We start from the raw sequence: 16,905 nt of genomic DNA on the forward strand, positions 1-16,905 counted from the left end.
CACTAACAATTAGTAAATGTTTACTAATTAGACAAGTAGGTGACAAATCGTTAGTAAAGTTTACTAATCAGTAGAGATTAATATCCATCTTTCAACGAATTTCTGGTTTAAGTTGTGTATCATCCTAATGTAATCATTCTCGAGGCTATTTTCTGTGTAGCAAATGCGGGATTTTATCTGCGTTAAAAAAGGAAAATGGGTCTGAAGACAACCTAACCGACATCAAAAGGCTAAACTGTAATGTAAGGAAAAATACAATCATTTTCATTTGGCCGGAAGATAGTTGGATCCTATGTGTATGAATACCTGAGACGTCGAAGGGTTTGATCTCACGAAGAAACTTATATTCCTCAGGTATCACAATTAAGCACAAATCACATAGGCGAAACGAAAAAGCCTCCATCTACACAATCCGCACTAAATAACCTTGGTGAATATGCCTAGCAATGCCCGTGGAAGCTCCGCGACGTATTATAACGATTAAAACATTGAAAGGTTTTACCACTTTCACAATGAATACATAGAACTTCAGTGTATTAATGCTTACATTGTCAGGGACGAATAATGGTCAGGATACATGGAGCTACAAACAGGAAATATTCAGTATTGAATTGCTGCTTGAAAGCTGTTACATATTGCAATGGTTCTAGAGCTACATATGCTAAGAACAATTCTTGAAACTGGGAGTGGTTTGGATGAGCATGAGACAACCCAAGAGCTGCGTATAACGTAGGGCGTAGTAATAGACTGTGTGTAATAGACTGAGAACAACTAATCACAATTAAACACAAAATCCCGTTGGCAAACGTTGGATACGGACTATGCATATGGTGTGTATGACTAGCAATGATGTAGAGCTCATGATGAAACTCGGGGACTTCAGTCCACCGGCAGAAACATCGACCACGTTCAAGTAAATATAACACGTCAATGCAAGAGAATATAGAGTAAAGCAGCTGTGAAAATTCTATGAATGGACCACTGAAAGTAATGACACCAGGTGTTCGAGAAAAGGGTAAACTTGGCCTGCCCTACCGGCAGAACCCGCCATCTACAATCTCTGCCACACTGCTCTATCCAATCAACAACGTGGCAGCCCGACACCCCGGCACAAGCAATTCCCATTTATCCTTATAGTCCACCTGAGAATCAGAACCAGTAAATGATGTTGGGTTACCTTGATTTATATCAATCCCTTCTTCCAGGTACTTGGCAGCATGGCGACCAGCAACAACTTGACCACGATATTCACTGTTCAAGACACAGAGAGAAAAACGAACATAGTCATATTTGGCAATCTCCTTCTTGACCACTTCTAGTGTCGACGTGTCCTGTGTGCAGTTGTGTCTGGCGACACATATATATGTATGTAACCTGTTAGAGCAGGTCGGGGGCACGGTTGGCCCAGTCGTCTAACTTTCTTCAAATCCCTGTTAATAACTCATCTCACAAAATCATATGTGACATTTGTAAATGCGTCAAAACGCTTTCAATAATTATCACAAATCTCTGCTAAAAGAGACAATGTCACTGAATGTGTCTGAGCTGAACTCCCCTCTCACTGCATGCATCTGAACTGAAGGAAACAATGTCATAAGCATGTGTTTATGAATCACTATCAATCACCATGATACCCGCTGCTCGCGAAAAGGTTAGCGCATCCTGCCCCACCGGTGGCAACACTGGTTTAGCAATACTATGTTTGTGCCGTTACAAGTAACAGTGATTTTTTATTCCACTGGTTCTCAATCATGCGCTTCGGTTAGGACCGGAAGTGCTAGTTTTAGAACGTTCGTCGGTCGCAACAGTGACATTGGTCCGTGGGTTCCCCACATTGGTTTTTGGCATTGCATGCTATCTCAAGTCGAACTTCAGCCATCCATAGTGTAAGTTTATTAATTATATTGTTAAGAACCTTTTAGATATGTTTTGGATGTAACTTATGTTATATTTTATGTGTATTCAGTATGTGAAAAGTCTAGTGTAATGTAGCATCAGGAACCACGTGTAAATTTTATGATGCGCACTTAAAATCACCAGATAGTTTTTTATAGATGTTTATTGAAGCCTAATGATTGCTCTGGCGCTTCTTTCAGTATTAATGCTATGCTAGGCTGATTCGGACTTATAGGAAGTCCACCACAAGGTAGTATAAGTACCCACGTACATGTGTGTTTTCCTTATTGCATAAGGGGTAATTCTTTTGTTTTGTTTTGTTGTAGCCTTTTACCAAATGCATCTATGCACACTGGCGTGCGCAGAAGTAATAAACTTATAAATCTTGGATCTCAATTTTGTCCAATATTTTACAAGACTGTGCCTCAGTGTTGGATCGGTAAACTGATGACTGCTAGAACCTAAACCACGTTTGGGAAAGACAGTACAATGTTTATTTTGACACAAAAACTGGACCATTTTCGTCTTGTATGAAATAGTTTGATCTATTAACATATTTACATGACTGTGCATGTGAAAGAAATAGGAGACTCCATGAAGACAATGTAACATTAGGGTGAATACATTTTTTTTATAAGCTCCATGCTCAAATATCGATCCTCTTGTTTCAAAGTACTGATAATATCATGTATTTCGATGTTACACATCACTTTGAGTTAATGAGTGTCTACTTTATTTTCAGTCTATCCTGGTCGTTGACCATGCATTCATTTTTGGGGATCATATTGCTTACTGATGAAGACCGCCTCCGTTGCCTAGTGGTAGAGCGTCTGCCGGTGGAGTGGAAGCTCCGGTGTTCGATCCCTGGCCCAATGACAGGACATTATATTGTATTCATCTGGAATAAAATGGACATTTTCTATTTTGCCCTTTACGCCAAATGGAATCTGTTTTGGTGGATAATCTAGAATGGTTATTCACTTGCATTGACAAGTTATGTTTTCTTGTTTTCATTTAGGTTGAACTTTTAGTAAAAATGTTAATTAGTGAAACGATGCGGATTTATATATGTATATATCAATTTTAGTCATCAAAGTTATGTAGTTTTTTTTTCAATGTGGATTTGAACAATTCAGGTCTCGTTTATGATCCATGTTTGTAGAGTTTACAAAGGTGGCAAATACTTGCGACCAGCTCTTCTGTGGCCTGAGAATATCTTATATTAGTCTGATCCAATCTGAAATCACAGAAGTATTGTACAAAGTGTCTTCAAATCCAACTCAGTAATTCTTCCTTTTTACGACTCCAACCGCCTCTGTTTCAATTTGAGGGAAACAAATAAGTTTTAAGTTGGCTTGACCATGAAGCCACGCTTCTGACCACAGCCCTTACACATTTAGACATATTTGAAATAGTGTATATTACAATACCAAACAAAATACCTAAAACAAAATCATTAACTTCAAACGAATTTCAATAAATTCTTAAAAATAAAACAAAATACATAAAACTCTTTGAAATATTGTTTATTACAATGTAAAACAAAATCATAATTTTCAAACAAATTTCTATAAATTCTCAAAAATGATAAATGTTTAATCAATGAATTAATTTATTTTTAAATATCATATGCATCATAAAGAAAAAATCAGCCCTGCACCCAAATTTTAAAATATGATCATGATTGTCATTTTTATTGACCTTGACAAATAAATGTCAATTTACAAAACAAGCAGTTTGTTTTAGACGTCATAAATACAAGTAATGGTGATAGAACAAGAATTTATACTTGAAGCTGAACTTCTTTTTCAGCCCAAATTCACAAAAGATAATACTGTTTCTCCAATGCAAACCTTTCCTCATCAGTTTCAACATCTTTGAACAGGTCAATCTCTCCAACTCTCTTGCACTTGACAAACCATGTAACCAGCTCGCTGCCGAGGGCGCTGACGAGTACATCATCCTGCTCCAACTCCTCCAGAGCTTCATCCAGACTATGGGGGAGAATCTCGGCGTTGTCGGAACTCCCCTCGGGTGGGCACTCCAGTTTGTTTATGACTCCATCCAGACCAGCGGCGATGGTCGACGCCAAAACCAGATACGAGTTGCACTTGCCACTGGGAAGCCTGTTCTCTATGTATGTCTTCGAGGGACTTTCATTCTTCACTCTTAAAAGTGCATTTTGCTCCTCTATTGCCCAGAATATGGCTGATGGACAGAAAGGCTTGTTGATGGTCCTGTAGCAGTTGACAGTGGGGTTGCAGAAGGCACAGAGAGCTTTACTGTGCCTCAGAATACCAGCAATCCAATATTTGGCAATGTCGGATAACTTATCTGGAGCTGACGCATCGTAGAACACACTCTCGCCATTTTTGTTCCAAAGTGAAATATTTAGATGAGTGTTAGTTCCTATTGGGTTTTTCTCAGAGATAGGAAATGTCATGAAGGTGACTACATGGTGGTCCAGATTTGTTGCCATTTCCATGAGTCCTTCTTTTATGTTCATGGCCATATCAGTGCTTTCTATGCCAAATTTTGGTTTCATGGTTGCTTCACACATTCCAGGTCCCGCTTCAGTATGGTACCTTTCCACATCAATGTTTGATTCTTTGAAGTTCTTGTCAAAATGAAGTAGACGTTTGCTGTGTTTGTTGAACATTCTTTGGCTGTACAGGTTCCAACATTCAAATATAGGGTTCAGGGTTTCTTCTTCCAGAATACTGAATTCTATTTCATAGCCAGAAAAGAAAGCATATCCTTGTTCATCCAATCTCTGCAGCTGTTTTCTTGCGACATACCGAGGGCATGCACCTTGGGGAGAGTTGTCTTTCTTCCACCGGGATTCGCACAATATCTCAGCGACCTTGACCCCGTCCCCTGCCCAAGGAATGGGTCTGAGGGTGTCAAGGTCAGGATATATAATAGCTTTGCCCCATTTATAGCTTTTCTCATGGTCAATATGAGGATAGAGTTTCCACTGGAGTGCTCTAAGAATACCTGCGAGAATAATGAGATCTTTTTATACTTATTGTAACATTGAAATCAACAAATAGATACACAATAGGAATTCTGTTGTCATTTTTTGTTATTTGCACATTCACGAACACCTGGTGTCGTTTTATTCACATGTAAAATATTTAGAAATATCTTCTTGACTGATAGTTAAGAGCTGAGTTTGTATTTTCACTGCAATGGTAATATATAAACTACCAGGCAAGATAAAATATACACCCATGTTTGATGGTGGCTAAAAATGAAATAAACAAGAAATAGTGATTCGATGATGATGTATTTGATAAGGGTATCATTGTTTGTTCTGGAGCTCAAGTGATATGGCATCTGCTTTCAGCCTGGTAAAGGTTTTATAACGTTTGTGATTGTTTGGTCAAATCTAAATTTCAAGTGTACAGTCAGTGTCATGTTCGTATTCCAGTCAAGCAGTCATCGCCTATGATGTTAGAACACAGCCTTACATGTTTGTTTGAAAACAATGATATTTTTCATTATTTTATTGCGTAGTCTGTTTAGAAATAGTCCAAACATTGATCAGCATAAAGATAAATTGTATTAGGGGATATAGTTTAATTAATCTATTTTCAGAAATAGAATGTTTTTAGATTATATTTATCTTGATACGTATAAGGTTAGCAGCATAGCAAGCAATGGGATTGGAAGGAAGGTATTATATTTAATTATAATTCACTTATCTAGTAACAACATGAAATCCATGTATCCATGTACCATACACCATACACGAGTTCTAAAGTGACGCAAAAACACACAAATAGATACGCAGTAAACGTTTGTCATTTGACATTCGCCAACACTTTGTGTCATCACTGATTTTCAGTGATCCAGTCATAGAATGGTTATCACTATTTTGCCTTTCACGCCCAATGGAATGCTTTTCGGCATATAATTCATACTGATAATCCTCTCGATAATCATAAATATAAAGCGTCAATGGAACAGAAAAAGGGGCGAACTAGCTGTGAAAATAATATATTTTTATAAACTTTATATTTCATGTTGCATTTCATTTTCATTTTACATTTGCGCATATAACACATATAGTAATAGTAATTGTAAAAGAAGAGTAAATGACAACTTGACCAGTACTTGTTGAAATATCCAGAATCATAATTTACATTTGCAAAATATTTTGATAGTAAGTAGTACTGAGTAAGCTCTATTTGGAAATCCTGGAAAGTTGGCATTTTGTGTTCAATACTTTTTTGTCAAGTATGAGTTTTTTCAGCACAAAAATTCTATGAATGGACAGTGATAGCGATGACACCAGGTGATGGCGAAAAGTGTAAGCATGTCCTGCCCTATCGGTAGCACCCGCCATTCACACAATTTATATGGAAACACAAGAAAAAATACCCATATATACAAAATATACAATTTTGTATGTTTGGTATTTCCAAAATATACAATTTTGTATAGTTGGTATTTCCAAAACTATACAATTTTGTATATATGGATAGATTTTACCACTGCTTCATTGAATTTTTTGAATTCGTAAGAGGTTTTCTTGGGGTTTGAAACTAATGTTACCGAACAGTTTTTTTGCACGTGACAATAACACGTTAATACTATTTCATTATGGCAACTATATTTGGAGTGTTATGAAATAATTTTTATTTCTTTATGTTGACAGCATTTTACATAAAAAATAGAACATTTGTGCAGATTTTAGTAACAGATAATGTAAATAATACCGCTGTCTTAATTAGATCGCGGTTTGAAAAAGCACTGTTTGTGTAACGAAAGGCTGCTGCTGTTTTAATTAGGTCGGAGTTAGAAAAGCACTGTTTGTTTAACGAAAGGCTGCCGCTGTATAAACTTAATTGGGGTTAGAAAAGCACTGTTTGTATAACGAAAGGCTGCCGCTGTCTTAACTAGGTCGGGGTTAGAAAAGCACTGTTTGTATGGGGAAAGGCTGCCGCTGTCTTAACTAAATCGGGGTTAGAAAAAACACTGTTTGTATAGCGAATGACAGACGCTGTCTTAAATAAATCGGGGTTAGAAAAGCACTGGTTGTATAACGAGAGGCTGTCGCTGTCTAAACTAGAATAACCACTAAACGGAATAGCAAGAGAGTAGCCTTTTAGCGATTGTCACGATCATTGCAAAATAAAAGATAAAAAATCGATGAATTTAAAATTGTACAAGGAAACATATATAGGAAACACATCGTTGGAATAAATTCCTATTATATTACGTTCACGACATTAGTTCTGGAGTTTTCAAAGTAAAATTAATTATAAAATAGTGTCCAAAAGAAACGATACCAACTTATTTTCAAAATTGTTTTTTTACTAAGTGAATTGTCAAGTATGAAAACATGCCAATTCGTATTGCACATCCCAAAAACAGCATAGTCGATAAAAAATACCGGGAACACGTGATCGCTCAGGTGAGTTTATTAATGATGATATTTTTATTCATTCATAGATATGGCGATCATGAGTGCTGACACTATATGTGTTCGCAATAGAACCTTTGGAAGACTAGACACATATTGATTCACTATATGACTACATCAAATCCAATATTTGTTTAATGCAACAGGTTTAAAGCATTCAAAATTGTGCATTATTATAAAATACAATGCGTGTCGCTTCGTCTCCCATGTAAAATACATTAATTATTTGTTTTAAATATAATTTAATATTACTATGAGTTTTACATTATAACTAAAATTATGGAGTCTTGCATGTCGAGCCAACAAACTATTGTACATATTATTCACATTGGAATTTCTGTTTACTGTGTTTGCGGTGGGGTCCAGACAATTCCCCAAAGGGACAATTCCAAATACTACTGCGTAAAATATTAATGCTGATTTGGAGAAAATTACCAAATGGATGAAAGTAAGTAAAATTGAATCCAGAGAAAACAGAAGCTTTCTTTTTCACGTTAAATTAAAGTCTTCCCAAGTGCAAAACCTAATCTTAAAATGAAAGGAAATTAATATTTATGACTTTGGGAATAATATTTCAGTCAGATTCTGATATTGACGAGTTAAAAAGGAAATCCCTATGATTAATTGCCTTAGAAGTCTTAGATACCTTTCTGGTGTCCACCGCCGTAAACCATACTCACTCACTCAGTTAAATAACTCCTTTCACATAAATCGTTAGAAGTTATGAACAAGCATATAATGCCCATATTTGGGATAATTGTACCAAGAACAAGAATTAATCCTAGAATGTTTCCACTAAGATTCATTCCGGACGCTGAAATATTGCCGATGAGACGTTAAATTTTAACTCACTCACTCAATACGGACTATACGGACTATTTGTGGGGCGATAAGGGGTACAGGCCACGAGAAAATATATAGAGAAAGTAACACAGCCATTACACCTTTTTACAAGATGGAAAACATCTTTGCTGTTAGTAATTACATTTATAGAAATCAAACCAATATACAGGCTATATGTTGTAGAACAGAATGCTTTGCCAAGTTATTCCTACCTGATACCATTAATAATTGGAATAGTCATCTGATATAGAGGATTATTAAACTTGGACAGTGTGACTTATATACAGTTAAGCCATGATACCAGATTTTGTCACATAATCCTTCATCGCCTTGGACTCAGTTGTAGTGATTTAAACTTCCATCGGCTTAAAAGACAATATATGAAGAAACGATTCGCCTTTCTATTCTAAAGGCTAAGTGAGTTTATATTCAGTGGTTTATGGGAAACAATTTGTCAATTTAGCTATTTTGAAATCGGTCCATGTACATCCTACGTTCGGGTGAATTTGCACTAATGTTAAAACTTAAGGATTAATTCATATTTTAAGACAAGTATTAAGTATTAAACAGTTAAATAGCTTTTCTTAGTAATTGAACACCTTTCCATCGACCGCACCAAACTGTTGACCAATCGTTTTTCATGTACTCTACGTCAAATAAGATCAGAACACGTGTATAATTACAACATCCCCAGGATACCAATAACAACGAAATGTACAAATTAACAAACATGACCAACATTATTATTTCATGATAATGTAGGTGTCATGCATGTAGTTATAGCTATATAAACATATGTTTAATTATTCAGTTTTTGTGAAGTCGGTCATAAATACAAGAAACAGTTGATTCTGAAATTCTTTAATCATGTACTTTTAAGTATATTTTCCCAATATTATGTTATCCCCAAAAGGGCAATTATATTCATGTTATATTTATCAGTCAATTTTTTAATACGAATTACGTAACATTTATGCTACTTTGATTTTATAAGACCAATGTTGTTGTTACAGATTCAGGGACCGACTAGGTTCATTACATGTCATAAAAGTGCCGGGACATAATGTGGTGGCAATACATTCTCTAATTAACACCTGTCACAAAGGGACGGGCCATTTGGGTTTGTCCTCAGGGAATGTGTTATGCAATTTGTGTATTCACGAAATAACATTCAACAAGTCGGGTGATTAAGGATTGATGCATTTGTACTTCATATAAATAAATGAATTACATTATTTTCTTAATCGTGTGCGAAATACGCATAATGTCGGAAAGCGCAAGTTAAATCCCTAAATACTGACTTCGTTCCTAAATAAATCACAACCCTCACTTATAATTGTATCACTGTATCACTTTAAATTTTAATGATGTCAATCACGTATCTGTCACTTTTTAATGTAGAATACGTCAGTCACTCAACCAGTTCCACTATTATTTTCCCAAAAGATCAAAGATTAAAAACAGTTATCAAGATTTAATTTCCATATCGTTAGATATATTTAATCTTAACATTGAAACATCTTCATGTATTATTCTGTATTGAATGACATTAGATATATGCTCCTATACCGCCGCTGGTGTCTTAATTTGCGAGAATTAAACATTTAGTTTGCATCCAACCATGCGCGTCCCAAATTATACAGCGTCAAGCTTTCAGAGCTCCAAATAAGTTTTCCAAAGTAGAAATTAGGCAAAATGAATATTTATCAAGTTTCCTTTTGCTAGAACATATGCATGCTGTTATGGTTTTTCAAAAAAAAATCTTCGTTCTCTCTGTTGTTAACAATATTAAAACAACAAGTACTATAAAATATAATACGGAAATATATTACATATCATTTACGCATCCGGCTGCTCACAAAACAATGCTATTAAACAATATTTGTGTCCCAGGGACTGAATACCAATTAGACCAAGCCAGCTCTACAGATACTGACTCTCTCAAAGACAGCAAGCTTCATTATACAGTTAATTGAAAATTGTAATCTCAAACATATCTAATGCTACTTCAACACTTTATCATATACTTATAATATTCTGTAAATTGAAATTAATCCTCTATTAGTTTACAGTGACGATTCTTGCAGGCTATATGTACAGGCACGGCCCGTTATGTATCATTCAATCTTTATCTTTCTCACTTTCTTATAAAGGCATAATGATCGATAATCTCTTCTGTTGCAGTGTGAAATGTTAATTTATTGTGAGTAAGGCTAATCCCTTTCTCCAGACATAAATTGATCACTCACCAACAACTGACAAGGGATTACTCCTCGTTAAGGCAATACTAAGTGATACAATATACTGCAGATTAATTAACTAATTAAGGGTTAAATGAGATTGTTTACTCAGAGTGTGATGTAATCCGTTTGATGTCGAATTACAAAGAGTGAATCTTCAAAAAGGGTAAGCATACCCAACACTACCAGTAGCAACTGGCATTCCCAAATAGTGTTGTTCTAATACATCAAGCTATAATACTGACACGTTGCTTAAGGGTTATCGGAATAAATTTGAATTTGATTTTCACATATTCTCCTCCATTGCTCATGAGCATATACATGGACATACATACATATGCATCATAAATTTGAAATGCAATTGTAAATAAAGTTGTTGTTTTTTTTAGAAGAGTCGTAACCGAGTCCACGGGATACGCCATCGCAACCTTACCGTCCAGAAGAAATGCGTATTTTGTCTCAAAAGCCAAAATGGTTGGTTGTTAAAATAGTGACACTTTAATAAACTATTCTTCTTCTTCTTCTTCTTTTTGTTCATTGTCAAGATGCTGTGTATTACTCCCAGACTGATGACATGTGTTATCATTTTTTATCTTCAAATATCACGATGTGCCCACTGATACCGTCATTATGTTGATTGCCTGATTGTTTAGAACTATCAGTCGCGATATGTTATATGATTGCTTTGTATAACATCGGCATGCTGTTCACTTTCATTGGGACTGGATGCTTTGCACAATAGCGATAGTATCTCACTGTTAATTATTTTTTTTTCATTTGCATTTACATAAGTAAAGAACATATCAATTTAATCTAAATACGACAATGTGTCAATTTCTTGTTCTAAAAAGTACAGGTATAAGTATTCATATTCTACTTCTTATCATTTGTATTTGTAAGATTTTTAAAAAAATTTCTTGCGCCTGTTGTACATTACATTTATGGTCGTAGTTTGCTAACAATATTAGACTGAGCCCCAAGAAATGTTTTGAACATTTGATTGCATTTTAAGCAATTTTGTGCCGTCTGGACAATATTCATACCAACAAATGTAACAGTGGCAACAGTAAAAAAAACCAAAGATGGCGGATGTAAAATTTCGGAGTTAAATCAGTACTTTTAAAAAATCGGGAATAGTTTCTGCGCACCCGGCCACCTGGGTTCCAGCCACTAATGCCTAAGTCCACTTTTGCCTACAAATAAATAAAACAGTGTGGAATAAATCCTACACAATGAAAACAACATACCCCTGCTAGAAATGAACTCTTTGAAATTTCTTTGAAATCATCAAATATCTGCTGGTGTATATACTATAAGAACTAATGCAATGATGCAGAAATGATGCACTGATAGTAGGTGTCGCTGAAAATCACTGGTGCATGACTTGGTTTATTGTAGGCCGTAGGCATTAGTGGATGTAGGCATTAGTGGACGAGGACGCAACCTGGGAGCAATACTTTCACAAATGTGCAATGTCCCTTTCCCCATGTTGAAGCATATTGAGAAAAGCATACCTTTGTACTTATTATCTTTTGTAAAACATAAATCATTAATACAACATATATCCCCGTGTTAAGGGTTTTCGGACGCTGAATAAACATTCATAGTTTTTTCACATGAACAACTGTAAAACATCTCATTCACTTATAAAAGACAACTTAACATAAAAAAAGTCATTATTTGATTATTAACAATTTCTGTGTGACGCCTCCCCCCCCCCCCCCCTCCCGTTATAGTGCAAGTATTCAGGATAGAAACGTATGATGTCCGGAAATGATCCCATGATTGTGTGATGAATAATAATAAAGGCATGTTTGAGGCTGAAAACTCGAAAACAGGACAATCCGCAACGGTTGTCCGGCAACACGATATTTTCGGAGTATTTAAAAAAAAATATCTTTCATTATATTTTGAAGAGGATTTTTCCAAGGACTGCCGTTTTTTAAAAAACGCGATTTTCCGCGTTCCACCTAAACAATGTTTTCCATACAATTAAACCGACACCTCAGAACAAACCAAATTCAACACTTTAAATTAATAATAAAATAGTTTTCATCCTCTGTGCAATCCACACTGTTGGCTAATCTGCCATGTGCACGAGAGCATGTTACAAATGACATCGCGGCCTCCCCGTACAAACGAATCCAAGCTCAGCACAAATAGATTTCAACACTTTCAAAACAGAAGTCACCGCCAATGCAATCACCCCCGACAGCTAATCCTGTCTGTGCATTTGACCTTAAAGTCTACTCACATACCAAGCACCGCGCCAGGAAAAGTACCAGACGCCTCAATCGCTTACCCGTCAATATCATTGCAAGGAGAGTATGTACTCCCGCTAACAGTGTGGAGTACTAATTAAACATTCCAGTAATGTTACACGCCACTATATCAGTTTTTTTGTAACTTGCTGATACTATTTTGCACATACAAAACAATTATCCTCCTTTACAAACATATACAAAGAAACACAGTGCTCAACTTTAAACACTTCAATTTGCATATATATATCATAATTATACACAAATACATAACAATTATCTTCCTTTACCAATATATACAAAGAAAACAAATTTGGATATACCATATATACAAATTTGTATATTTTTGTATATGTCGTATATACAAACTTGTATATTTTTGTATATATCATCATTCCAATCTTGTATATCCTTTGGAAATATCAGCTTTCAAAAAGGGTATACAAGCTTGTATATATGGATTTTTTTTGCACACTTTGAAGTATTTATTGCCTGACGCCGCACAGCAGTGCTTCTGTAAACAAACCAGACAAACATCTCATCGATAGACCAGAAAATCCAGCAACACGAAAGTGCAAATACGGATTTTGTTGAAACGAATAAAAACGGCAGATTAATTTTTTTAATTACAACTTTTGAGTACAAGAGGAGAGACTCTGCTGCGTATAAGTAAAAGACAAACATTTAGAAAAAAGCAACACATTGGGGCAAATGTTTTATTTTGTTGTTGACTCAGCATAGATATATGCTGCAGAGCTTATGATGAAACTCGGGGACTTCAGTCCATCGGCAGAAACATCGACCACGTTCAAGTAAATATAACACGTCAATGCAAGAGAATATAGGGCAAAATTCTATGAAAGGACCACTGACAGTAATGACACCAGGTGTTCGAGACAAGGGTAAGCTTGGCCTGCCTTACAGGCAGCAAACGCCATCCACTATCTTTGCCACACTGCTCTATCCAATCAACAACGCGGCAGCCCGACAGCCCCGCACCAGCAATTCCCATTTACCGGCAAGTCATATCTTTAACTTTCTTCTAATCCCTGTTAGTAAATCATCTCACAAAACCACATGTCACATTTGTAAATGCGTTCAACAATTATCACAAATCTCTGCTTAAAGGAGACAATTTCATGAGCATGTGTTTATGAATCACTATCAATTACCATGATACCCGCTGTTCGCGAAAAGGTGAGCATATCCTGCCCCACCGGTGGCAACACTGGTTAAGCAATACTATGTTTATTTTGACACAAAAACTGGAGCATTTTCGTCTTGTATGAAATAGTCTGATCTATTCACATATTTACATGACTGTGAAAGAAATAGGAGACTCCATGAAGACAATTTAACATTAAGGTGAATACATTTTTCTTTATAAGCTCCATGCTCAAATATCGATCCTCTTGTTTCAAAGTACTGATAATATCATGCATTTCGATGTTACACGTCACTTTGAGTTATTGAGTGTCCACTTTATTTTCAATCTATCCTGGTCGTTGATCATGCATACATTTTTGGGGATCATATTGCTTACTCATAAAGACCGCCTCCGTTGCCTAGTGGTAGAGCATCGGCCGGTGGAGCGGAAGCTCCGGGGTTCGATCCCTGGCCCCATCATACCAAAATACGTTAAAACGTCTGGCGCTCGGCAAGGGGCTCGGCATTAAGAGACTAAAACAAGGACTAGTCGGCTCGGAGTCAGTATTCTGTGTTTGAGTGGGGTGTTGTGCGGCCTGCTATCTCAGTGGGCTAGCACTAAAATTCGGCATCAGTCCGGATTAGTAGAAGCAACCACGCACATACACAAATGTGCATGCACGTCGCTATATAAATGCAAAAATCCTTGATAAACTCCATTTCACCTCTTTACTGTTGAAAATAAAAATGATTAATAACATCTGCCCTTACAGCTGTGCCTTTCACCTGTCCGGTTACATGTTTGGCTTGTGATCACATGTGGATGTTGAGATATCAGTTAGTATTAACTTTGATGTTATTTTATATTATATAAAACATCAAACAAATTAATTCTGACTTTCTCAATAATGAAAAGAGATTGTTCTAAATATAGTTAACCGATTAGATTTGGGTGAAATGGTCAAAACTAACTAAACAGACTTTGACACTCTACAGGTGGAATAATTCATATAGAGATTTGTATTAACTGGTGTATTATTAACACAAGTTTAAAGAATTCTTAATTAATTTCCTCGTAAAAGATACGGGTTAAAAAATCACATGCATAAAATGACAACTGTTTAGCATACCATTTTGCGATCCAAAAGGATGCAATGATTTTTTTATATTAAAATAGAGATAACATGTTGAAATTCTGATACTGTTCATAATTATCTGAATATACTAGATGTTTTCCTTCAAGAACACATGCATATGCATTGTAATGATTACCTTACGTACATATAAAACCTGGCACGCTTATCATTAATTGTTCCTTAATTAGACGTTTTAACCTTTAATCTGAGCTTTGACTCGCGCTAAGTGTTGTTTATCCTTATAGTCCACCTGAGAATCGGAACCAGTAAATGATGTTGGGTTACCTTGAGCTATATCAATCCCTTCTTCCAGGTACTTGGCAGCATGGCGACCAGCAACAACTTGACCACGATATTCACTGTTCAAGTCACAGAGAGAAAAACGAACATAGTCGTATTTGGCAATCTCCTTCTTGACCTCTTCTAGTTTTGACATGTCTAGTGTGCAGCTTCCAACCTACTGAAGCCAAGTTGTATGTGGCGAAAAAATATATATGTATGTAACCTGTTAGAGCAGGTCACAGATGGCAGCTGACTATGGTGGCCGAGAGGGGATATCGATTTCTCGCTCTGTCGCTTTCCTGCTTTCCGCTTCGCATGGTCTCAGCTTTGGTTAATCAGAAACAAAAGCAATTAAACAATGTTCTCCATCGTTTTAAATCACTTCGATAGCCGGAAGGTAAAAGTACGCCAGGTCTGATACCTTCTGCCATTGCACTTGGAACAAAAAAGAAATGCTATAGCTCAGTTTGTTTTAAACATCCATTATATCCAAAAACATACAATTTTTTGTATATTTTTACATATCCAAAGGAAAAACAAATTTTGTTTAGGCTGCCTATACACAGCTTGTTTATTGTTTGTATATAAGGAACGCTTTTACCACTACTTCATTCAGTTCCTTTTTACTTTAGTTAGCGTTTGTTTGATTCCATACAGTATGTGGTTAATTCGCTCCGTAATTAGATTCCCAAACAAAACTATTTGGGAGTGCGGCCTAAAGCTACAAGCGCAACGATGCAGCGATGTGTGACAAATGTTTTTATTGGCTGATGCTGATGCCCCTTCTGATGCTTGGCAGATATACGAATACGTCGGGAAGCATCTAAAAGTGTTGCTGTTTCTGTTAATCCAAATCCAGTGGTTAAAGCGTTCGTTCGTCACTTCAACAACAACAACAACAACAACAACAAACGTTTATTTCGCTTCAAGGTCATAGCTATGACATATTGAAGGTACAAATGGAAATTTATGGTGACACGAGGCAGGAGACGGACGTGCGTCAACTATACGTTTAACTGCAACAGACTCATAAATTTAATTAAACATCTTGAGGATTTCTTTTACAAACTGTGCTAGTTTTCTTTGTTCTAATACACTTTCAGTATTTAGTAGCATATCAAGTGTAATCGTACTAGGTCTTGTAAAGTACTTCTTTTGAATATATTGCTTACGCAAGTTATGCAGAAAAGGACAAATTAATAGATAGTGATATTCGTCAGCTAGGTCATGTTTATTACAGTGACTACAAATTCTATCTTCTCGTGGTATATTTTCCCATCGCCCCTTTTCTATTGGTAATCTATGGTTTGTGGATCTTATTTTAGTAATCGGGATACTGAGTCTTAAGGGTAGCGACAGCAGATAATTTTCTAACTGGATTTTATGTTTAAATATTCGGTAAAATACTGCCTTGGGAGAGTTGTTTATCCAACTTGTCCAAGTCTGGCTGGACTGATCAAAGATACGTTGTTTAATAACACATTTTAATACGTTTATATTTGGCATGAATTGTTGGGTCCATATAAAACTAAGGCCTAATCCATCAAATAGTCCTTTAACATATTCGAGCCAGCTGTATTTATGGTTACCAGAGTCTGCAAATAATATATTATACATAACAGTACACAATTTCGTTGGTTTATTATAAATTATCTTAGACCAGTAAGTCA

General features: G+C 36.0%; 1 protein-coding gene across 1 annotated transcript; it reads right to left on the minus strand.

The window, feature by feature from the left end:
- Positions 1-1,073: 1,073 nt before the first annotated feature.
- Positions 1,074-15,389, minus strand: LOC125374876 (glutamine synthetase-like). The gene is made up of 3 exons (XM_048386560.1): positions 15,239-15,389; positions 3,750-4,893; positions 1,074-1,347 (listed from the first exon to the last, which is right to left on the minus strand). The coding sequence occupies exons 1-3, from the start codon at positions 15,387-15,389 to the stop codon at positions 1,074-1,076; spliced, it is 1,569 nt and encodes a 522-aa protein (XP_048242517.1).
- Between the last annotated feature and the right edge of the window lie 1,516 nt (positions 15,390-16,905).

The sequence above is a fragment of the Haliotis rufescens genome, unplaced genomic scaffold, assembly GCF_023055435.1.
Source record: "Haliotis rufescens isolate VD_foot unplaced genomic scaffold, xgHalRufe1.0.p SCAF_6, whole genome shotgun sequence".
NCBI classification, from domain to species: Eukaryota; Metazoa; Mollusca; class Gastropoda; order Lepetellida; family Haliotidae; genus Haliotis; species Haliotis rufescens.